The sequence below is a fragment of the Xylona heveae genome (genome assembly GCF_001619985.1).
Source record: "Xylona heveae TC161 unplaced genomic scaffold L228scaffold_5, whole genome shotgun sequence".
Lineage (NCBI taxonomy): Eukaryota > Fungi > Ascomycota > Xylonomycetes > Xylonales > Xylonaceae > Xylona > Xylona heveae.
The window spans coordinates 285,455-307,803 of record NW_017264197.1 but is presented as its reverse complement, the minus strand read 5'-3'; the positions used below and the strand labels follow the sequence as shown (position 1 = coordinate 307,803).

The following is a 22,349-nucleotide window of genomic DNA, read 5'->3' as shown; positions in this document are numbered from 1 at the left end:
AGATTCTCCCAAACCAGAAAGTAGTGCAACAAACAAATAAATACCTAAGTACAGTTTCTATCGAAGAAAAAGGAAAATGACCGACTCAGGCGAGACGTATACCTAGTAGGCACGCGCTATCTCCGACGGTTTCCCAGCTGCGGCTAACCCAGGCATGTCAAGATATAGTTGTATACGGCGAAATAAGTCAGGGTTGACCTTGAAGTTTGACTACTCGAGACTCAAGTTAAGATGACAATGAGTGACGTGGATTGCACGTCTCTTTGGAAGAATGACGACACAAAGGGCTCTGCAATAGCGATGACACAGAAGGTGCTCGTCGAATCTCATACACATAAAATCAAAAGTCAAGAAGCGGTAGGAAGACCAGGAGGTTTGAGTAGGTCTTTATCCCGGTCGACCGCTGCATCAGACGCGCCGCAGCCCCTGAGGCGCGTCAGCAATCGGCTGGCCTGTTGAAGAGGACTTCGACAAAGATGATGCAAAGGTTTCGAGAATGCTTCAAGGGGGGCCTTGCCAAGCGGCCGATGGCGCAGGCGGATCGGTCGCCGCAGATTATCTCCTCAAGCGATGCCAATGGCAAGAGACGGTGCTGACCGACGGAGCGTACGATGATAGCACTAGTAGTGGTGGGGTAGTCATAACAAAGGCCTGAGGCCTGGAGAGGGAAGCGGAGAGAGGGAAACGATTGCCGCACGAACGAATGTGGACGGTGATTGTGCGACCAAATGCACCAAGCTCTTCAAGCCGATTGACCGTTCGAATTTAGAAGCTAGGAATCATACAGAAGATAAACAAAGATGTAAGTGTTAGCAGTGAGGGGGTAAATGAGAAAAGCAAGTGCAAATGAGCGATTCTCGGAGCAAAAGTCAACTTTTCATTTGTTTTGGTCTACTCTTGGACGCGTCAGGCGCATCCCAGTGGGCGCATGGAGCAAGGAAAAAGACCAGGGTCGTACTCCGGGAAAGACCCCGGACCATGAAGCGCGATGTGGCGTCAATAGTTTCATGGTTTCTTTCGAAGTCGCCAATGGCCGAGGCATAATTATGTACCTTCGTAGAGGTTGCTCAAGCCTGAGATAGCGGCTGGAAATGACGACGGTGTTGAGAGCTGCAGAAACTCTATCAAATAACGGACCGCTGTTCGAGTCAGGGGAACCGCTTCGCCTGTGAAACTTGCCCCTTCAAGAACGCTGGCCATGATAGTTCGGGCATTCTGAGAGGTACTTCAAAACATAACTTAAGTGATCCTCCATTTCCTGGATACCTTAAGTGACCATCCTCTGGCCAATATGCCTCTGGACTCTTTCCCCAACGTGACTCCTTGTCCAAGGGTACGTGCGAGACGATCTCCCGGTGGGGAAGTCCCGCGTGCATTATACTACCTGGCTGCAAGTCACTGACATGGGGCCTGGGAGTAAGCGACGCATAGACCGTCGATCCATCGCGTCGAGTTAGAGTCCAGAGTGCTGGTGAAGTGGGGACCCGCTGGGTCAAGTAATTTCCCACGACGCACAAAGCAAAAAGAGGCAGAGGCAGTGCTGCAGTAGTGCAGATTATTGATGATTGCCTCAACTCAAACTAGCTCAAATTAGCACATCTCATCATGTTACCAAACACCTTGAGGCCGTTAGAGAGAAGACCCTGACGATGGACCAACAGTTAGCCCCACTGGTTTAGTGGAAATTTAGACAATCTGAAGAAACCAGGGGCCATTTTAGCAGGTGCAGAAGCATTATCATGGGTCTTTGACGCGTTGAAGATCCTAAGTCTAGGGCCAGGTCGGAGGTTGAATTACTGGAAGATTAGAGAGGAGAATTCTCAGAGGACTGCACGGCGTAGCAATGACTTTCGTCGTTGAGGGTTTGGTCCGAAGAGGTAAAGGACAAACACGACGAAAGGAGGTTTCCGCCAAGTATCAACACACAGCGAACAAAGTACCTACAACGATCCAAGATGACGCCTACCGTAATGAATGTTCGGCAGTTAGTATTTGCCATATACGCAATTAGTTGCATAATTTACATAAATATCGGCTAGTGCAAAATTGGTAATACATTTTTTTTGCACAAATTCTTCATGGCAGAGAGGCACCAAGTGATGTAAAGAATGAATGTCGCCGCCAGTTGTTAGTTGTACCCATCAGCTTCACTGACTTCCTCATCACCATCGTCTCACCTGATTTTATTTTCTTGGACGATTCCCCTTCATCCATTCCCACCCACTCTCAGGCGTTAACCTAATTTTCTTTCCACCTCTGCCTCATCTCAGGCACCTCGTTTAACCCTATCCTGAGAAGAACATTCCGTGGGGCAAAATGAAGCTCACTTTCAAGGTGCGCCATTAGATACACTCTTCTAAGCGGGGTGACTGTTGAATGCAACGCTCACGATTCTACTACAGGATTTGAAACAGCAGAAATTCACCATCGAGGCTGAACCGGAGCAGACAGTACGATTTCCCGTTGCGGCTTGAGATTCTCCGGATCTGAGAAAGCTGCTATGTGCTTTTGGCTGCCGCTGACTTGATTCGAAACAGATCTCCGAGGTCAAGGCCAAGATCCAAGAGGACAAGGGATTTGAAGCCTCAACGCTGAAATTGATCTACTCTGGTATGGTTGTCTCTCCTGCTCCAAATGGGTCATCTTTTTTTTTTTTTTTAGGTGTTCTTGTCTAACACTCTTTTCTTGCCGCTCAGGTAAAATCTTGCAAGATGCCAACACCGTAGCTTCCTACAACATTGAGGAGAAGGGCTTCATCGTGTGCATGGTCTCTAAGGTGAGAAAAAGCTTTTCTTTGCCACGTTAGACTGGTTGTTCCAACTGTACTGACCCGGGTCAGCCTAAACCTGCTCCTGCTAGCTCCTCCGCAGCCTCCTCCGCCAAAACACCCTCTACTCCTGCCCCCGCTGCAGCTCAGACCCCCGCTCCGCCTGCCGCTCCTGCTCCATCTACCAGCACCACACAGGCTAACCCGCCGGCGACGCCGTCGCCTGCCCCTGTCGCTGCTGCTGCACCTGCTGCACAGGAGGGTGCTGCTTTCAACGATGCGTCGGCGTTTGCGATTGGAGGTCAGCGAGAGGCGGCTATTCAGAACATGGAGAGCATGGGCTTCCCTCGACCTGATATCGAACGTGCCATGCGTGCCGCCTTTTTCAACCCCGACCGTGCCGTTGAATACCTTTTAAACGTGAGTGGAAACTATTGCGTTTCATGGATACACAGGAGCAAATGGCGATTGACATGCTTTTTCTTTTCAGGGCATTCCCGAGAACGTTCAGCAAGAACGACGACAACCATCGCAGGCTGCTGCGGCTCCTGCTTCCGAAGACATTGCGTCACCTCCCGCCACTACTGGTACTCAAGGAGACGAGCCCATTAATCTTTTCGAGGCCGCTGCACAAGCTGGCCGTGGCGGCAGCGGCGCCGCCGCCGCCGGCGGTGCGCGATCCGGTGCTGGAGCTGGAACTGGAGCTGGCGCTGGCGCTGGTGCTGGTGCTGGCGATGCTGCGGCTGCAGCAGCCGGCGGAATGGGCAATCTCGACTTCCTCCGAAACAATCCTCAGTTTCAGCAGCTTCGACAAGTCGTGCAAAATCAGCCTCAGATGTTGGAGCCTATTCTTCAGCAGGTCGGTGCCGGGAATCCCCAGCTCGCCGCTTTGATTGGTCAAAACCCGGAGCAGTTCCTGCAATTGTTGAGTGAAGACATTGACGATGATGCGCCGCTGCCCCCGGGTGCTCAGGCCATTACCGTGACTGAGGAGGAGCGTGAGGCCATTGAGAGGGTGAGAACTGTCTGTCCGAGAATTGCAGTCTTCTATTTGCTAATGTGAACAGTTATGCCTCCTTGGTTTCGAGCGGGATATGGTTATCCAAGCATACTTTGCCTGCGACAAGAATGAGGAGCTTGCCGCCAACTTTTTGTTCGACCAGCCCGACGACGATGGCGACCAGTAAATCATAAAGGTTCATCAGTGATGGCGTTTCATTCTGTTTAAAAAGGGCGCGCTGATTTGCAGCTATCTTAACTACTTTGTTATCTCCTGCACAGAGCAATGTTGATGACAACGACGTGCTTTTCTGCCGGAGCTTTGTGCTGTTGTCTTTTGTTGCATTTATCCTATTGAGTGCTTGCCTAGGGATATTCTTTCCACTTTGACGATGATTTCAGCAATGGAACGCCCCCTTTTTTTTTTTCTTTGTTAGTCCATATTCCCCAACAATAACACTGGGCTACTAGTTGCCCAACTTTTTTCTTGTATCACTTGCCACTTAATCGGACTATTCCCTTACAGCAAATTGGTCGTCATGTCGCCGATGTTGCTTTCCCTGTGAATCTTTCCGATAGCTAGTCATGAACAAACGTTGATTAGGCCAGTGACTCCTAACAAGAGTTATGCACGTGAACGTAGAGCAGACAAAGTCAACAATTACCACCGATGTCTCGTCTGTCGGCTTCAATCGAAATATAGTCCAAGTAGAAAATTTGCTGCACTAACAGTCGTAATATCGCCTTCGCCGTGGCCAGGGGGAGGTTGCGACTGATTAATTTAATGTGTGCGGATTCCTCTCGTCACATTTCGCGGCGGAATGACAAACCACATTCTGCCATTTCTCATGCCCTTCTGGCAAGCCAGTCTATCTTCAATCAACTCTATTACGAGCAATTGCATTCTTCCTTTCTCACAGGTTTATATTTTCATCTCAATGGTTTTGAAACCAGTAGTCTCCTCAATTACATTTCTTATCTCCATCCCTTCTGCAAGTCTAGAAATGTCTATCCTGCATTGATCCGTTGAAAAATTTCCTCGATCCATTTTCTATGTTGTCCTTCTCCTTTACTCGAGCTTTTTTGAAAAATTTATCTTTATGATTCTGTCACCGAGATTCTCGTTTCTCGATTATACCCTCTCGCGTTATCGGGTAGATCTTGATTGCGATGGAAGTCATGGCATTTTGATATAATCCCCTCATTTTTCTACATCACAAATTCTCGTCGTTCCAGTTTCCTCGATCCGTCTTCCTACAACTAAATTCGGCCATGCCTCCAAAGACGCGTCGACAAACGCGGAGGGGTGCTAGCACAAAAGCTCGAGGGCGGGGACGAGGACGAGCAATAGCGACAGAAGATACAGAAAAGGCTGAAGATATAGATGCTTCAGCCTTGTCCGTTGTCCCAGAGGCTGCGGAACATTCAGCAAATGCACAGACTCAGGATGAATCCACAGAATTACCAATCTCCAATGATGCGGGAGAAGATTTGCATCCCACGCCGACAACCCATCCTCCAAATCACGCCTCTCAGAATGTCACTTCCTCGACTACATTAAATCTCGCTGAACAAGGTTGTCATGATCTGGATGGTTCTGGCAACCATAATGTTCCCCTTATGGAATCTAGCGGGGAAACATCAGTGATAGCAGAGCAGGCGGATACTTTGAAACAGCCTCCAAAGAGAAACCTCGCGCAAATGTTGGGAGACGAACAAGATCAGACAATATTCAACGATACGCATAAAGACAGAGAAGAAAAGGAAGGCCATCCGGCGGCAGGCCTCCCCAGCACAGAGGAACAAGAGAAGGCAGAGAATATCATCATGTCAGAAGAGAAGACACCCGATGAAGCTCGCCAACATCAACCACGCCATGAGCACCAGCATAATGAGGCACAGAGCAACAATGGCGAGAAAGACGATAGTAGAGCAGTAAGTCCCATATCTCTCTACCTCAGTTTCCATATACTCTTATTTTCTCCGTTCCCTATTCATGGAACTTCTCCCCTTTACCATACTCACTTTCCTATAATATCCAAGGCGTTTTTGTTATGTGTTTGATCAATCTGGTCCCCTAACTATCTCTATAGGCCAAACTCGAAGAAGAAATATCCTCTCTCCGCGCCACTTTGGAAGATGTCCGGCGTCAACAAGCTGAAGTCTTAGCAAGTTTGAAGTATGTTTATTTCTCTTCTTTTTCCCCCCTTTATTCCGGTGCTCTTCTCCGAACCTTTTTCATCTTCTTTCCTCCTTCTTTCCTCCTTCTTCTCTCCTTCTTCTCCCCTCCTCTTCTCCACACCATCGCGTTGAAATTCATCCGCATTCATGCAATACATCAATCTAGTAATCTAGCATCTCTCCAACCACATACATTATATACCGACACTAACTCCCTCCCACTACGCAGACCACCGCACACCCCTTCCTCCGCACAGGACACTATCAAGCAGCATATTTCGCTGCTGCACCAATACAACGACATGCGCGACATTGGGACCGGCCTGCTCGGTCTCATTGCCGAGAACAGAGGCGTTCGAGTCCGCGACGTTTTTGAAGAATTTGGACTCGCAGAGGATGATTGAACCAAGCTTACATGGCGTTGCTCATTGCTCCTTGCTCGGTGCTCGGTCCCTGTTGCATTGTTTTCTCCTATTAGCGCCGCGTTTCGAGAATACAATGATGACGATAAAAAGTCCTTCTAGGGTTATGGAGCTAAGCATGATAGCGATAGCTATAAGTCCTAGCAAACACTTTAGGTCAACGCTTCCAAAATTTCGCAGGAGTCATGCGGAGAAAATAGTACTCTATACATGGACTCGACATCACGCGGTATTGGAAACTAATCGGTCCATTCAATGATTGTTTCATTGCTATGTGTCAAGATCACGTAGTAATAACCACAATAAATATAATACACCTTTTATCTCTCTCTCTCTTTTGCGGTGGGGTTTTAAACTACACAGCAAAGCGCAAGGATGAGAAAGCAAAGGAAAAAAAAAAGAAGAGGCCCAATACCTTATCCTACAGGAACGCCCACGAAAAAACTGCCCAAGATGCTAACGAGTAAACTAAGTCAAGGCGGAGAAAAAAAGGGAGAAGAAGCCCCGAACAAGTTTTATTACAATCCATTGCTCAGCGAGAAGGGGGACAATGTTCTTTACTCATCATCCTCGTCGTCTCCTGCAGGCGTGGGTGCCTTATCATCAGCCATTTCGACATCGGCATGATCGCCATTCTCCTTTTTGCCTTCACCTTCCTCATCACCGAACAAATCGTCATTTTCCTCATCTTCGTCCTCATCCTCTTCGATCCTGCGCGTGGCCTTCTTTCTCGGTCGACGAACCGCCTCCTCTTCTTCATCTTCGTCTTCGTCTTCATTTGCGGCAGCACGATCAGGCATGTCTTCATCGTCTTCACCGGCGCGCTCCGGTGAAGATTCTGCCGCAGCAGCTGCACGCGCATCATCCTCATCCTCGTCACTGTCGACGACAAATTCCTCGGATTTGAACTTGCTCATGTCTTTGCCCTTGCGTTCGAGCTTTCTCTTCTTTCGAGGTTTCGATTTGCCCTCGCCGCCTTCGTCTTCGCTCGAGGCAGGGCTAGTGTCCTTGGCACGGGCCTTGCGTCGTGATCGGCGTCCCCGTTCTTTACCTCCTTCATCTTCACCATCCGTCGCGGCAGCTTCGGGCTCGGATTCGCTCTCGTCGCTCGTCTTCTTCTTGCGCTTACCGCCGCCGGTAGCACGTTTCTTGGTCTTCTTGCGCTTTTCGCCAGTCTCTTCGTCGAGACTGTACTCTTCTTCCTCTTTGCGGCGCTCTACTTCGGCCCGACGCTCGGCGAGCTCGCGGTCTTTCTCGAGAATCTTTTGCCGCTCTTCTGCGATTCTACGCTTGTGTTCGAGCGTGGCTTCCTCGGCCTTTTTGCGCTCCTCCTCGCGGCGCTTGAGTTCGGCTTCCCGCAGTTCGCGGGCTTCTTGCAGTTTGGCCGCATTCTTTTCTTCGTATTCCTTTTGGCTTTGAATTGCACGCTCGAGCTGTCGTCGCATAGTGTTACGACCCATGTTGGCGCGCTGTTCAATGTCGTGCTTGGGGTAAGGCGGATTCTTGGCCTGTGCAATAGCAGTAAAGGACTCAATGGCTTCATCGAGACCGGCCGCCGCGCTCTGCACGTCTTGAAGCGTGCGCTGAGACTCTTGGAGAGAATAGATGAGTTGGGCGAGCTGGATCTGGACAAAAGCGACGTTGAATTTGAAGTGGATTTGTTCAGGAGCAATTTCGAGGGCCTGGGAAGTTAGTTTACTGAATAATGAATGAGTCGTTTCAAGACAACTTACACGCTGCGAATAATCCAAAGAACTCTTCATGGCCGCAACGCTTCGCTCTTGCTTGCCTTTGAGTAGCCACACCCGTCCGAGGCATGCGAGGATTTGCGGGTCTCGCGCCCGGTCCTTGGCCAGAGCAGCTTCAAACTATACTATTGTCAGTACTTGAAACAGTTGATCTGGTGTAGTGCAAGATGGACTGCTTACATTCTCGATTGCGCGCGAGTACTGCTTCAACTCTGCGTAGACATGTCCCAAATTGATAAAGACGCTAGCATCTCGCAGTGTTTCTCGAACCTTGGAAAAAATGTGGACGGCCACACTGTACTCTTTTCTGTCCTCCACTAGCGCAATACCGATTCCTTGTGCGGCATAGGCATTCTTGGGATCGAGCTGCAGTGCCTTATCGAAAAACTCCACGGCCTTCTCGTACATCTTTCGACGCTTGTCTTTTTCCTGGTCCGTGTCTCTTCGCATCTCACGTGCAATAGCCAGATAGAGGTTTCCCATGCCCGTGAGCGCGTACCGGTCATGCTTCTCATAGTGCTGTAAGGTGTGCTTGTAGTGCCGCTGCTCTTGATCCTCGGCGATGTTTAAAGTCCGTTTCTTCGCTTTGTTCAGATACCAGCCATACAATGACCGCACTTCGATGTTGGTACTGTCGCTCTGATAAAGCTTCGCCATCATCTTTGGTCCTTCGTCGGATGGGCTCTGTCGGAGCGCAATGTATGCGAGTCGGGTATGTGCGTCGGTATAGTCGTTGTGTCGCTGCAAGAGACCTTCGTACACCTTCTTGGCCTCGTCAAGCAATCCAGCCGCTTCGTAGGTACGAGCAAGATTATAGCTGATCGTGGTTACGAGAGCATCGATATCCGCTGTTTCGTCTTTCTCGCCGAGCTTGACACAAGCGTTCAGTCCGGTTTGGAAGAGATCTCTGGCCTGATCGTACTTTTCTGCATGGTAGTGGAAGCAGCCCATGTTGTTCAATAGCGTCGGAGGGAGATATTGGCGCATGCCGGCCAAATATGCAGCCTCATCCTCGCCCTTTTCAGGACGTACCTCATCAGGGACATTACCTAATTCAATCTGTTCCACCTGGATAAGGCATTGCAGGCTCTTTTCAGGGTGATCAGCCTCATAGAGACGTGCAAGATTGATTAGCACAGTCGCATCCGGTGTCATTTGCTTTTTCGGATCCTTCCACGCCAGGCGGACAGCTTCAAGCAGTGCAGTAGCCTTCTTCAACTCGGCCGACTTGTCTTCCTTCAGCCCGCTTGCTTGGCTGGTAAACACTTCCTCGGCGTAGAGAGTACCAAGTAAGGCCATGGCCTCCAGATTTTTTGTGGTCTGGAGGATCTTTTCTAGGCGGAATTTCGCGCCGTCAATATCCCCCAGCAGAACCTGCAACTGTGCAACACCGAACTTTGCCGGCAAGTATCCACGATCGTCTCCGCCACGAGCCTGGTCAGCCTTTTGATAAAATTCAATAGCTCGAGAAACTTCGCCTTCGAAGTGGGCTTTCCTTGCGAGAAGGTACCAGCCATCACTCGCAACCGCGTTCACGTCTGTCAACTCGATGGCCTTCCGAGCCAGGCCCTCCACAGTTGGCATGGCCTTTCGAGAGAGGAAATAGCCACCAAATGTTGCACATGTCAGAGGTTGTTCCTTGTCGATTTTGAAGGCTTTCTGAGTATACTGAGTCATGGCCTTCTTGTAAATGGGGAGGAACGCCGGGTCCGTCGTCTGGTACTGGGAGCTGGAATTCAGATAATACAGGCCCAAAAGCATATTTCCAAGCTTCGAATCAGGATTCTTCGTCACAGTTAGCCGGCTGTCCGGAGACATTTAGTGGTAATGCGAACATACAATCTCCAACGTCCTCTCCCATGCATTTTTTGCCTCTTCTTTGTATCCTAGTTGCCATAGGCAGCAGCCAATGCCAATTCGTGGATCAGGATCAATCAAGTCGGGCATCCGAGAGAGCACTTCCTGGTAGCTTTCCATAGCATCTCCGTATTTTCCAAGGGAATATTGAACTCTGGCCTTTCCGAGCACGGCCATCATGTTCCGGCCGCCTGAAACCCGCAAAGCATCCTCGAAGCACTTTGACGCCTGTCGAAGTGTATCAAGTCGCTCAGAGTGGTCATGACCCCGTGATCCCAGGCCCTTTGAAGGCGCCTGCAGTGAGGCACGAAGAAGGTATAAAACGCCACGAGCAAGGAACAACGGTGGGAAAGACGGATTGATGCGAGATGCTTCATTCAGCGTTGCTGTGGCTGCTTGCAAGAAGAAGTCTTTTGTGCGCGCTTCAGAGATCATTTGGCCCTCTGCACTTGTATTAGCCTTCCATGCAGCCAGGTTAGTTAGATTCTCCCGAACTTACCGGGAACCATTCGAGGCGCTTCCCTGCTCTTGAAAAGATACAACCAGCAGAGACAACTCAACATGCTAAGTTTCTCTTTGGGTGCGCCTCCAGCCATGGCACTCAACCCTTTTATCAACATTTCAATCGCATGATCGACTTTGTGCTGCTTAGCGTAAGCCAACGCAACAACCATCCAGAAATTCCTCGCTGCGCCTTCATTTTCTAATAGGGTACAGAGCTCAGTCGGGTCTTCGGGTAGCTCTTGAAGGTCGACTTCGACGGCCTCCTCCGCGTCAAGGCCTTGGACGGGGATATCGATGGCAGAAGGTATGTCGGAGAAACGCTGGCTTTCGGGGAGAAGGTCGAATGCCCCTTGACTCGCATGGCCATTCACATCGCCATTGGTGAAAGACGCCATATTCTACCCGATTGAAGCGCTTCAGCTTCTGCGCAATAGGTCCTCGAATCTCGGAAACGAGATTATTGTGATAAAATGCGGCCGGGGCAGGATAGATTCCAGAATGATCACCTCAGCGAGGGACTCATCGATCGATATTCAAGATTGAACTCGACTCACTTGCCAAGCATAAATGGTTAATGAAAAATGAATGGCAAGCAAAAAAATAGGGAGAGAGAAGACGTTGAGCCTGACGGCTTTAATGTTGCTGCATCAGATCACAGACAGAATGTTCCTGCACGTCGCGGCTGCCGGACCAGCGCTCTACAAGCACGGACCACCTGAAGTCGCGAGATGTCGTCGGTACTGTGTTCATATTGAAGTAGTGTTGGTAAAAACACCCAAAGTCCACCGTAACGCTCCTTGGACACGCAAAGTTTGATACATTCACGAGCTCATTATTCTGCCATTAACAATATGCCCTTGTAAAATGCTCTCTCTGAAATATACCATAGAAAAATTTCCACTCCATGACCATGTGAACAAACAAACAAACAAACGCCCCGAGTGCATATTGAAAAATTCCAAACGCCTTTATGCTTGTAGCGGATCGGGTATCTTCATGCGTCATTTCTACTTTGCTCGACTTGACGAAACCACGGAAACAATGTTCCACATTTTCTTGATGACGTTAATGACGAGCCCCAACGCCGCCAGGACGACAAAGATTTGTCCAACTTCCCACCAGTGGCTCGGCCTGACTTCAGTCTCGATAAATCCGGCGCCACGCTTCACAGGGATGTCGGCTGCATCTTTGGTGTGACTAGTACCATTTACAATGGGTTCCTCACCTTCATCGGCAGGGAAGCGGCCATTCTGCATGTAGTACTCCATCAAATCATCCTTCTCCATCCATCTATCTCTGATCCACACTTCGAAAGCCTTGGGGTCATTGGCGGGGATCGAGGAGACATGGAATCGACGCCAGTACATATTGACTGACTTGGGAGGGCGGCCTTCAAAGTACGTCGAACGAAGTGTGAAAAGGTCTTGGCCGTATTTACCCCTTCTATCTTTCATGTCAGCTTCTTTGAGTCCAATCCACGGGGATCTTGTTGGGGGTCTTACGGAATGCCTTCATAGGCGACTGTACAGTCATACACCCACTCAACAGATTCGCTGAGCTCCTGCAAGCAGAATTGCAAACCAGTGCTTCGAGGCAGCAGGACATGTTGCGGATCTACGAGTCCCTGCTTTTCAGCCCATCGTTTGCTGGATGCTCTGCCATTGTTCGACAAATTTGTGCCTTCAGGAAAGATGAGCAACCACATGGGATCCAGCGAATGGGTGCCAGAAAGAGGACCATGGTGTCTGCCACTGAGCTTTTCGAGCCGGTGCTTGAACCGAGGCTTGTCCTTGGCCCAATTTCGAGCGAGGAACACGAAGCCGTAGAACATCATACCAGGTCCAATGATAGGAATGTATTTGAGAGACTCCTTGAGGATAATGTAAATGTGGCCATGCATCTGGCTCGTGTACGCGATCCACCAAAGGTAGAGCCAATCGGAATAGAGCTATACCGACCGTGTTAGAGTGGCATCAAAATGTGGAAACCTTTTGTGGTGAAGCGTACCTGATGATTTGCAATGAGGACCAGTCTTTCGGGGAAATCGCATTCAAGCCTTCCGTCTGCGGTCTTTCTAAGCTGCCCTCGAACACTCTTGTCTCCGCTGATTCTAACCGTCGTTGGGCTCCACCACTGGGTCATGGTGGTAATGAGCAGACCGAACGACTGCTTCGTCATGGCCATGTAGGCATAATAGTAGTCTTTGCTTATAAAGTAGAGCGGCGAGCCAAGGAACTGCGTCAAGTTGATACTGATATCATCAGCCACCAAATCTAAATCGGTCTTGGGCCCGGATCGTCGCCATACCTGATGCAACATGAAAAGAAATAAATCGCAAACAAAACCAAGCGAACGAGTTGATTAAAGCCACCATGCTTGACCCGACCAGCAGGATGAGGTTCTTCTGCCTTTCCAGTAACTCCAGCGCCTAGATCTGGCAAAGATTCCGGGACACTCTGTGACCCATTGTTTGTAACGTCCTCGGAAGCCATGATGCAGCTTCTATATGTCAGCTTATAATTTGTAGATATGAAGATTTCCGGAGCATTACGAGAGTGTCGGGTGGTTGACATAAGAAGTCCTGCGAAAGGGCTGCAGAATAGAGTTGGGAGGGGGCAGACGGTGGGACGAGTGAGACAAATGATAAAGTCGCGTGCTCACCTTGAGCGCCTCTCAGGCCAAGGACACAAGAGATATTTTTAAGTAGTGACTGACTAGGGACGTGGGGCTTCGGGCTCTAGCTTTGAAAGGAGTATTTACATGCGGAGTGCGGAGGAAGAGAGTGATGGAAACAAGGTACCGTATCAGCACTGGGGAAAGAATGAGAACAGCATCCAAGGAAGCACTATACAACTCGAAGCATCTCGAAAGAGAGGGAGGAGTTGGTTTAAGAAGCTAAGTAGATAGGTAGATACGCTGGCTGGTGAAGTAATAGTTGGCAAGACTAACCTTAACTCATGACCTGGGAGTGGATTACTACTCTACCACTAACTTGACTGCTTATTGCTGCTAAGTTTACGACTCTAAGGTAAGTTACGCACAGCTAAACCCAACTGCCGCCTAACGGATGACTTCGGCCCGCGTGAAGAAACGATGACCGAATGACCTCCGTCTCTCTCCTGATTGGCTCATTGCTTGACCGCATTCTACGGTGACCTTTTAATCTCAAGAGTGCTGTCCGACCTCCGATGGACAAATCAACAAGTGCGACATGAGCTCATTGGAACAATTACCTTAAAGTTATCATAATGCTTGGGAATAAGTATTTGGAAAATGGGAATATCAATCAGAAGATCAGACTAAAGACATTATTTTCCTGTAAAGGAATAAGATACTGCATATAAGTATTGTGTAATACATAATATACTTCAAACAAAAAGGTGTGAGAGAGAGATACCGGCTCTAGTGGAAAATCTAAGCTAGGCATGTATACTCCGTATCGTTCCGCCTACAGATGAAGTCATTGAACAACGTCCAAAACCTGTAACATGCAAGCATGAGGCCCATTCAGCCTCGAATACGACTGTTTCTCTCTGCGAAGAGACAATTTTCTTGTAGTCATCACCGGAGAGAAATTCGCTCTGTTTCGGAGTTGCCTGATCGAATAATACCCAGATATCAAGGTACCTCTTGTGACTCAATAAACTGCAGCATGAACTCTAGAGCTAAAGGCTACAGAATCTCTCCATAATGATCTCCTCTGCCTACAATGGCCCTCGCCTCCTCGAAACGTCTTCTTTATAAAAAAGGAAAATGTACCAGCTGTTACAGATGCCGTCATTGAGTTCTCCAAGTATGCATTTCACCGCTTTGTCCATTTCATCCTCAATCAAACCTGACGCATTCTATTGTAGACATGTCCACTCCTCATATCCCTCCACTGCCATGATCTTCGAGAATAAAGTCGCCTCCGAAATCCATGACAGGCTTCCGTTTCCCGTCTACACGTCAGCAGCCGACCGCGATACAGCAACACTAGAACTACAGCCCAAGGTGGACTTGACAGTAACACTTGGTGGTGATGGCACCATTCTCCACGCGGCGTCGCTCTTTTCAGCAACAAACAGTGTACCACCTGTTCTTTCTTTCAGCATGGGCACCCTCGGCTTCTTGGGCGAATGGAAGTACCATGAGTACAAACGCGCATTCCGCGAAGTCTACATGTCCGGCTCAGGCCCGGGAGATAGATGTGCTCAGCTGACTCCCGAGAAGATGGACGAGTCATCCGGGGCGGGCTCAGTCTCACCAGAATGGTCCTCTCTTCGAGGAAAATTCATGGGGGAAGCTCGACCAGCTAGAGTACTCCTCCGAAACCGGCTGAAGGTTGGCGTCTTCGACTCTGCCGGACATCGAATAAATGCATCATCAGATGGCAACCTAGCTCCAAAGATTGGGGGCGACATTCATGCTATGAATGAAGTGATCATCCACCGAGGCCAAGATCCACATTTGGCCGTCGTGGAGATCTTCATATGCGGACGCTTACTTACAGAAGCTGTCGCCGATGGTATTATCATCTCGACCCCCACAGGTAGCACAGCCTACAGCCTCAGTAGCGGGGGCAGCATCATCCATCCTCTTGTCCCATCGCTTCTGCTCACGCCCATCTGTCCTCGAAGTCTGAGTTTTAGGCCGCTTGTGGTTCCATCAAGTATGAATATCACCTTACGGATCAGCGACAAGAATCGAGGCCGCGGTCTCGAGCTCAGCGTAGACGGTGTCAGACGTAATCACGGCGTGGATATTGGGACAGAAATTCACGTTCGGGGCGAACAGCTTCGATGCCGTGATGGTGTCTTCACCAGTGGCATTCCGAGCATCGTACGAGGCACTCATAGCACAGGTGCTACAGGCGATGACGGCTGGGTTGGCGGTCTCAACGGGTTGTTGAAATTCAATTACCCTTTTGGGGAGGCATAAAAGCGTTTTGGTCAACTTTATTCGGCGAACTTCATGGTCTTCGACATTCATTTCTTCGATGTATTATTTTCTCTGTGTGCTTTAAAATGGCGTCAGGTATGCGGTAAATGCTGGCAAAGGACATATTCACACCTAGACCTTTTACTTTTGGTCATATAATCACAAGAAACCCAGGATTCAATCTTTGCGTACACAAACACGCTATTTTTCACAAGCAGGCGGCAGGGCCGATACCACGCGTATCATGGCACGTCAATCACAATCTCTTATTCACATTGGATGGCTCCTCATGGTTCCATTCAATACATGTCTGTTTCGATGTTGCTGCCTAGCCAACTGCGTTTGCTCATCTATTTAATGCACTTGCGGCCTAATCCTTTTCTGTATAGATCTCCTTTCCTTCTATATGCTTACCAAAACACACAAGGTCTTGTTGAAGGAACTTTTTAGTATATTTCTAGCCACGGTTGAATATTTTTTTATCTCGATCAAGGCCAAACGGCTCGTCGCCATAATTCAACTAACGAGAATATCAATCCTGGTTCCGGGACTTATGTTTCCCTTTGTCTGTCCTCTGCTGGTCTTGTCATCTATCATCTGCTTGCGAATCACTACTGTCGTTATTGCGAGTTTGCCGTTGGCATCCAAAGGCCTACCGTCTCCCTTTCTAGAGGAGCACTCGAGCTGGAGAAAATGGACACAAATACTTCGATATACTCGTAATATTTGTCAACTATTACCTTTCCCTCCGAGTCCTTGTAAAAAACCTATTGGTTTTTGACTCTGAACCTTGTAAAGTGCTCGCCACTTTGCTGTTCAGGTAAGACTTCTCTTACTTCTTAACAAAGTAACTCAGCCAATCGCCAGCCCTAGCATGTCCAGGACAAGTGTAACAATATCTGTCAATTATTTTACCGCTTCGACAACTTTGAGGCCCGCCCTCGACAATCCAGGAAATAATGAGTCGTTCCGGCATGACAATACGCTCTAGTAATTGTTTGAGTTTAAAAATATAGAACGACTCCATTATTAATCTCATCGTTATTCAGACTAAGTTGCACAACCTCAAAATTGCCCGTGGAGAGACAAGAAACCGGACAACCTGGCTGCTGCTCTTCAGGGACAAGAGAACGAGATTGTTATTTGGCTTCTCAATCGTGCGATTGCTCTCATTCTATACCAGAAAGAGCTTTCTATTCATAAGAATCATGACTATACATTGACAGCCCCCTCTTTGCCAACTATGGGCATAACCTGTGGTTGGGATTTGAATCAGAACCATTAACTGATCTCTCCACAGCTGAAAACGCGATTGACGGAATTGACTTTGCTGGGCACATGCAAGAGATCTTAGACTACGTTCGAGCTGCCAGGACAGAAGCCCGAATGACCTACGAAGACCAGGCTTACAGACGCTGTCTACCAGCTCTGACCTACAAGGTAGGAGACGAGGTATGGCTGGATGCCAGAGACATGCAAACCAAGCGACGATCTAAAAAGCTTGAGTGGAAAAAATCTGGGGAGGTTCAAGTTATGGACTACTGTTTAAGGGCTTCCGCTGTCTTTTGCTAGCAATGGAATAGTTAATGGGTAACATCCCGCTATATATAGTTGGAACCCTTCCCCCGATAGTTTAAATAAAGGTCGATTATAGAATTTTATATGTTGAATGAAATTACAATTCAAATGATCTGAAATTCCATCAAATCGTGTAATTCTATACCGTCGCTGTCGAGTCTATGGAAGGTTGTCGTTAATATCTGCACCTTTCAGTTCGGTTATGGGTTGTGGGTCATAGCTTCTTTTGTGGGCTGAATCAGCAACAACAAGGACCTATGGCGCAACGGTAGCGCGTTCGACTCCAGATCGAAAGGCTGTGTGTTCAAATCACACTGGGTTCATTTTTTTGCACTTCATTTGAATGTTCGAAAATTGGAGTGGTTCAAAATTCTTTTTTTTTTTTTTTTGGTTTTGAAGCTCGTTTCATTCCTTGATGACCCTTTTTTTTTTCTTGCCTTACTAGCTTAAATGATATTGGTCCAGACTTGAATATTATATGGTATGGCAGAGCCACAAAAACTCAATGCAACTTATTTATGCCACGTCTTGGGTTATAGTATGTTTTATCTGAAGACATCTAATTATTGGCAGGATATTCATTTATCTACTTTGAGTAGATGAGAAGATATTTTGTGAATTTAGATTCTATAAATGCCTAGTAAATAAAATTCGACTAAATATTCTGTTCTAAAAACTTTCCGACCTTGAAATCTCCCACAAATATACTTTCTTCAAAGTAATAAATTTAACAATTGATTTCAGTCTTAGGGAGCATGACATTTCCATTCTTATTGTCATTGAGCATGAGCATAGCCACGTACAGAAGGTGGGTCAGGTGATGTCCAAAAGTGACGTTGCAGAATGTCTTTTATGAGAGGCCAACCGTCATAGCTGTCCCCACTTGGGATTTAATCTCCGCAAGGTACGGAGTACAGTATTGTCTAAAATATGCCAAAAAGCTGAATCAGAATAAATTCTACACGAATATACATAAGTTAGTCTTTGCATCATATAATTAATAGGTCACATCGTGTTGCAATTGGCTGCATAAATATTGAAGCCAAACAGAAAACTCGCGCATCTACATACCTCTCTTAGGGAGTACCGACCTGACACCTCCAAGGTGACATCTCCCCAAACTTGAGCTGCACACATAACACCACGCACCATGGAATTTGATACAAAAACTCGTATGCACACCTCTCGGATACTCCATCGAGGGACAGACATGTTGATTGACTCTCCCAGCACCGTACTACACATCCGACCAATCCACATTTGCCTATGTCTCTGCGCGAGACAGGTGGCCCGTCATTCTTGTACGTGGGGTAGCAAATCACCCCGCCATTTCCAGCAGATTGCTAATAGCTCAACCATCTAGACTGGCGCAATTGACGACGTGCACCGCGCAACGCTCGCCAGCAAAGATGCGGAACACACCAAGGAGGGCAAGGCCATCATCGAGGGACTGGCCAAGCTGAAATACGAGATCCAACATGACCGCCAATTGACGTGAGTGTGAACTTGTCCTATGATTTATGCCCCTACGACTGCTGACATTGTACTCTCGAACCTCACAGCCCCCTCCCTGAAGACGGTCAGCCCGACATTGCCGACTACAATAAGGAGCTCGAGCAGCTCGGAGAGGCAAAGTGGTTCAACGTGCCCTGGCTATTCTCCGAATGCTACCTCTACCGGTAACTCCTCCTCTGGCTTTTTTATCCTCATACAAACTTTACGCGCCCAGAATATCATTGTGTACGAAATTACAATTACTCATACGTTTCTCCTTACACAGACGACTCAGCACGTTCTTCACGCTCAGCAAGCACTGGAAAACCCACGATGTCTTTGCGCGCCAGAAGATCTCCACTTTCAAGTCCTCGCGCCCAGCAGTGCTTGAGCTCGCAGCGCAATATAAAGAACTCGACACCCAATTGCGCCAGGGCGGTGGCAAGCTAGGCAACAAGTCCGCCGAAGAAACGGAGGAGGCAGAAAAGCTCATGTTCACCGAAATGTGCGACATTTGCCTCTGGGGAAACGCGACCGACCTTTCGCTGCTCACGTCACTTACCTACGAAGACATTCAAAAACTGCAGGGCTCCGAAGCCCGCAAGAGCTCGCAAAAGAATATCATCTCCAACGATTTGCCCGCCGCGTACGAAGTGCTAAGCAAAGCCCGCAAGGCCAATCCCAACGGCGAGCGCCGCGTCGATTTCATACTAGACAATGCTGGATTCGAGCTCTACGTCGACCTGATTCTCGCGGGGTACCTCTTGTCCGCTAACCTCGCCACATCGATTGTCATGCACCCCAAGAACTACCCGTGGTTCGTATCGGACGTGATTCCCGCAGATTTCGGCGGACTCCTCAACGCCCTTGCCAATGCGCAGTCGTTTTACTCCTCGTTGTCCGAGGACGAGGAGCACCAGGGCAAGAAACAACCCCAGCCCTTGTCCGAAAAGGAGGAAAGCAATCTCTCCTTTCTGTTCCAGAAGCTGAGCGAGTTCCACGCGGAGGGCAAGCTTTCTATTCGACCCAACCGCTTCTGGACCGAAGGCGGCAGTTTCTGGCGCCTGCCTGGCACCGCGCCGGAGCTGTTCAAGGATCTACAAGGCAGTGAACTGGTCATTGCAAAGGGCGATTTGAATTATCGTAAATTAACTGGTGACGTACGTTTATCCTTTTCCTCCTTCCCAGTCTCTTCGTCTTTATCTTTTCTTTTCTTTTCTCTTCACTTTCTCAATTTCCCTTCTCTCGTTTCTCCCTTCCTATTGCGTCCCTCCAATACCTTCAAATGCCTAACAAATAAATCCAATAGGCACAATGGCCCACAACAACCCCCTTCACCGAAGCCATTGGCCCGCTCGGCCCCGGCTCCGGAATGCGCACCCTCGCTCTGCGCACATGCAAGGCCGACGTCGTCGTCGGGCTCCCACCCGGCGAAGACGACCGGCTGCGCGCCCTCGAAGGCGGCGGCGGGAACGAAGCCCGCAAGTGGGCCTGGAGCGGGAAATGGGCTGTCGTGCAATTCTGCGACGGCAAGGCATCTGCATAGACGTTTTGGCTTTGTTTTATGTCTTCCGTCTTTGCTTTTGTCTGGATTTCGAACGTCTCCGATGACTTTTGTTTTTCCCCCTTTTAGATTAATGACGTTGTAAATACTGCCCCAATTTCTTACCGTTTTTTACTTTTATTCCCACATTCCCCTTCTCCTTCCACCTTTTTGAATGAATCTTTTTTCATCAATAGAGCTAGGTAGTTGTATAGTACACCTCTCACGCAGCTAAATAGAAATTGGTGATATCGGGTTTTTCAAATGTCAAATGTCAAATGGCACACTATTTGGATCATGAATCAAGTGATTGCACGTCAATCCAATACTGGAATATGAACATGAGCGTATCAAAAAAATATTTCATGCATGCCTAGCTGTACACTTGACAAATAATAGAACGAAGAAGAGGAAGAAGGAGAATGAAACAAAAGGGGGGAACATGCTGTTTCCCCCTTCTTTCTCAGCGATATGATCCCCAGAGACACGACCCCCATGGCAAAGGACAAGGTACTTTGTACTTCCTCCGCCACTACTTCAAATCACTTCCACCCTTTATATCTACCAGTTCCTTCCGCTCGTCTGTCCTGCTTCCCAAAAAAAGAATAAAATAACAACACATATAAGGGGGTAATTACATGTCCATTTAGATCAAGTCACGCTTGACAAACTCGGCGTGGAGGGCCTTGCCGAGAGCGGCGGGGCTGCGCTCGACAACGACACCGGCAGCCTCGAGAGCAGTGATCTTGGAGTTGGCGTCACCCTTGCCACCGCTAACAATGGCACCTGCATTGGATGTTAGTGAGAAATCTTTACTTAAAAAAAAATGATACGAAATCATGGGACTAAGAAAAAGGGTACTTGCCTGCGTGACCCATACGACGTCCCGGGGGAGCAGAGATACCAGCAATGAAGCTGACGGCGGGCTTGTTCTTCTTGTTGTAGGACTTGAGGAAGTCGGCAGCGTCCTCCTCGGCGGAACCACCAATCTCACCAATCATGATGATACCGTCAGTCTCCTCGTCCTCGAGGAAGACCTTCAAGCAGTCGATGAAGTTGGTACCAGAGAAGGGGTCACCACCGATACCGACGACGAGAGACTGACCGAGACCAGCCTGGGTGGTCTGGTTGACGGCCTCGTAGGTGAGGGTTCCGGAACGAGAGACAATACCGACACGACCGCGCTTGTGGATGAAACCGGGCATGATACCGATCTTGCATTGACCCTATTGAAAGTTGTCATGTTAGACTGCATCTTCAATTGGTAGAGAGTGAATCCATACCGGAGCAATGATACCAGGGCAGTTGGGGCCGACGAGACGGGTCTTGTCCTGGGTCTTCAACATGTCGGTGATGCGGACCATGTCTGGGGAGAAGCCGTTAGTTATGTATTATTCCGTGACAGAGAGGATTCAATCAATCCATACCGTGCTGGGGAATACCCTCGGTGATACTGTCAGGCGTACAAATTAGCAATTGAGTCGTTTGAAGCCAATATCAAGCTCAAGTTCAGTCTTACCAGACGACCAAGGGCATCTCAGCGGCGATGGCCTCCTCGATACTCTTCGCAGCAAGCGGAGGGCTATATTTCCATTAGTCCACGGCCCCTGCGCCAATCAATTGAGGTCTAATGTCCAAGTGTACATACGGGACGAAGATGGCAGAGGCGTTGGCGCCAGTCTCCTTGATCGCATCCTCGACCTTGGCGAAGACGGGCTTGCCAAGGTGAGTCTCACCAGCCTTCTTGGGGTTCGTGCCACCAATGACATTGGTGCCTGCATCCAATCAGCATCAATTGATCGAGCAGAGGAATGTAAAGTTGATTGGATAAAAAAAAGCTTATATCATACCGTACTCGATAGCTTGCTGAGCGTGGAACCTGCGCACCAATTGAGTCTCAATGGCCATTGCAAACAGAGAAAATCGAGGTGCGAGTGACTTACGTTCCCTGCTTACCAGTGAAACCCTGGAAGAGAACCTTGGTATCCGTGTTGATCCGCAGGTTGTTCGCAGTCGCGGCGTAGGCGGAGGTCGAATAAGCCTGGCTGCGGAAGCCAGTGTGCAGAGCAGTCTGCACACCACGTCTGAAGGCCTGCATGATGAAGATAGCTTTCGGCGATCGGAACGTTGGACGTTGCGAATCAAAAAGGGCTCTCAATGGAGGGAAGGAGCTTTCAGAGGGGGGCGAGAGACAGAGCAAATAAAGTCTGTCTGGGCAGAGCAGCAACAGCAGCAGCAAGCAGCAACTGAAGATACGGGGATGTTGCGAAAGAAGCGAATTGTCGTCGAGGTTTTGGTCTTGGCATCCGTCTACTCTTCGTTCTCAAAAGGTACAG

General features: G+C 48.7%; 7 protein-coding genes and 1 non-coding gene across 8 annotated transcripts; 6 read left to right on the top strand and 2 right to left on the bottom strand.

Moving 5' to 3' along the window:
- Positions 1 to 2,103: 2,103 nt before the first annotated feature.
- L228DRAFT_246899 (UV excision repair protein Rad23) lies at positions 2,104 to 4,416 on the top strand. The gene is made up of 7 exons (XM_018332514.1): positions 2,104 to 2,334; positions 2,403 to 2,450; positions 2,538 to 2,610; positions 2,697 to 2,776; positions 2,840 to 3,187; positions 3,258 to 3,782; positions 3,835 to 4,416. The coding sequence occupies exons 1-7, from the start codon at positions 2,317 to 2,319 to the stop codon at positions 3,952 to 3,954; spliced, it is 1,212 nt and encodes a 403-aa protein (XP_018188126.1). The 5' UTR covers positions 2,104 to 2,316; the 3' UTR covers positions 3,955 to 4,416.
- Positions 4,417 to 4,719: 303 nt separating this feature from the next.
- L228DRAFT_282674 (Swi5-domain-containing protein) lies at positions 4,720 to 6,432 on the top strand. The gene is made up of 3 exons (XM_018336032.1): positions 4,720 to 5,701; positions 5,860 to 5,945; positions 6,177 to 6,432. The coding sequence occupies exons 1-3, from the start codon at positions 5,039 to 5,041 to the stop codon at positions 6,349 to 6,351; spliced, it is 924 nt and encodes a 307-aa protein (XP_018188125.1). The 5' UTR covers positions 4,720 to 5,038; the 3' UTR covers positions 6,352 to 6,432.
- A 494-nt stretch (positions 6,433 to 6,926) lies between these two features.
- Positions 6,927 to 12,970, bottom strand: L228DRAFT_210419 (hypothetical protein; the record flags this gene model as incomplete). Its single annotated transcript, XM_018329851.1, has 12 exons — positions 6,927 to 7,141; positions 7,187 to 7,351; positions 7,436 to 8,051; positions 8,103 to 8,237; positions 8,298 to 9,902; positions 9,957 to 10,417; positions 10,474 to 10,876; positions 11,033 to 11,120; positions 11,490 to 11,921; positions 11,981 to 12,426; positions 12,486 to 12,729; positions 12,786 to 12,970. 12 exons carry the CDS (start codon positions 12,968 to 12,970, stop codon positions 6,927 to 6,929), a joined length of 4,995 nt encoding a protein of 1,664 aa, XP_018188124.1.
- A 977-nt stretch (positions 12,971 to 13,947) lies between these two features.
- Positions 13,948 to 15,601, top strand: L228DRAFT_128767 (ATP-NAD kinase). The gene is made up of 3 exons (XM_018329077.1): positions 13,948 to 14,101; positions 14,157 to 14,271; positions 14,333 to 15,601. The coding sequence occupies exons 1-3, from the start codon at positions 13,975 to 13,977 to the stop codon at positions 15,396 to 15,398; spliced, it is 1,308 nt and encodes a 435-aa protein (XP_018188123.1). The 5' UTR covers positions 13,948 to 13,974; the 3' UTR covers positions 15,399 to 15,601.
- Positions 15,602 to 16,352, top strand: L228DRAFT_128765 (hypothetical protein). Its single transcript, XM_018329076.1, has 2 exons — positions 15,602 to 16,218; positions 16,272 to 16,352. The coding sequence occupies exon 1, from the start codon at positions 15,805 to 15,807 to the stop codon at positions 16,177 to 16,179; it is 375 nt and encodes a 124-aa protein (XP_018188122.1). The 5' UTR covers positions 15,602 to 15,804; the 3' UTR covers positions 16,180 to 16,218; positions 16,272 to 16,352.
- An 875-nt stretch (positions 16,353 to 17,227) lies between these two features.
- On the top strand, positions 17,228 to 17,299 carry L228DRAFT_t76. Its single transcript has one exon. It is a non-coding gene; the product is annotated as a tRNA-Trp (tRNA).
- A 602-nt stretch (positions 17,300 to 17,901) lies between these two features.
- On the top strand, positions 17,902 to 20,272 carry L228DRAFT_220157 (DUF89 domain protein). Its single transcript, XM_018330235.1, has 6 exons — positions 17,902 to 18,148; positions 18,207 to 18,277; positions 18,340 to 18,470; positions 18,539 to 18,655; positions 18,757 to 19,630; positions 19,780 to 20,272. The coding sequence occupies exons 1-6, from the start codon at positions 18,127 to 18,129 to the stop codon at positions 20,014 to 20,016; spliced, it is 1,452 nt and encodes a 483-aa protein (XP_018188121.1). The 5' UTR covers positions 17,902 to 18,126; the 3' UTR covers positions 20,017 to 20,272.
- A 49-nt stretch (positions 20,273 to 20,321) lies between these two features.
- L228DRAFT_246894 (succinyl-CoA synthetase alpha subunit) lies at positions 20,322 to 22,303 on the bottom strand. Its single transcript, XM_018332513.1, has 8 exons — positions 21,957 to 22,303; positions 21,864 to 21,892; positions 21,662 to 21,788; positions 21,533 to 21,595; positions 21,441 to 21,466; positions 21,297 to 21,379; positions 20,879 to 21,239; positions 20,322 to 20,799 (listed from the first exon to the last, which is right to left on the bottom strand). Exons 1-8 carry the CDS (start codon positions 22,109 to 22,111, stop codon positions 20,660 to 20,662), a joined length of 984 nt encoding a protein of 327 aa, XP_018188120.1. The 5' UTR covers positions 22,112 to 22,303; the 3' UTR covers positions 20,322 to 20,659.
- Between the last annotated feature and the right edge of the window lie 46 nt (positions 22,304 to 22,349).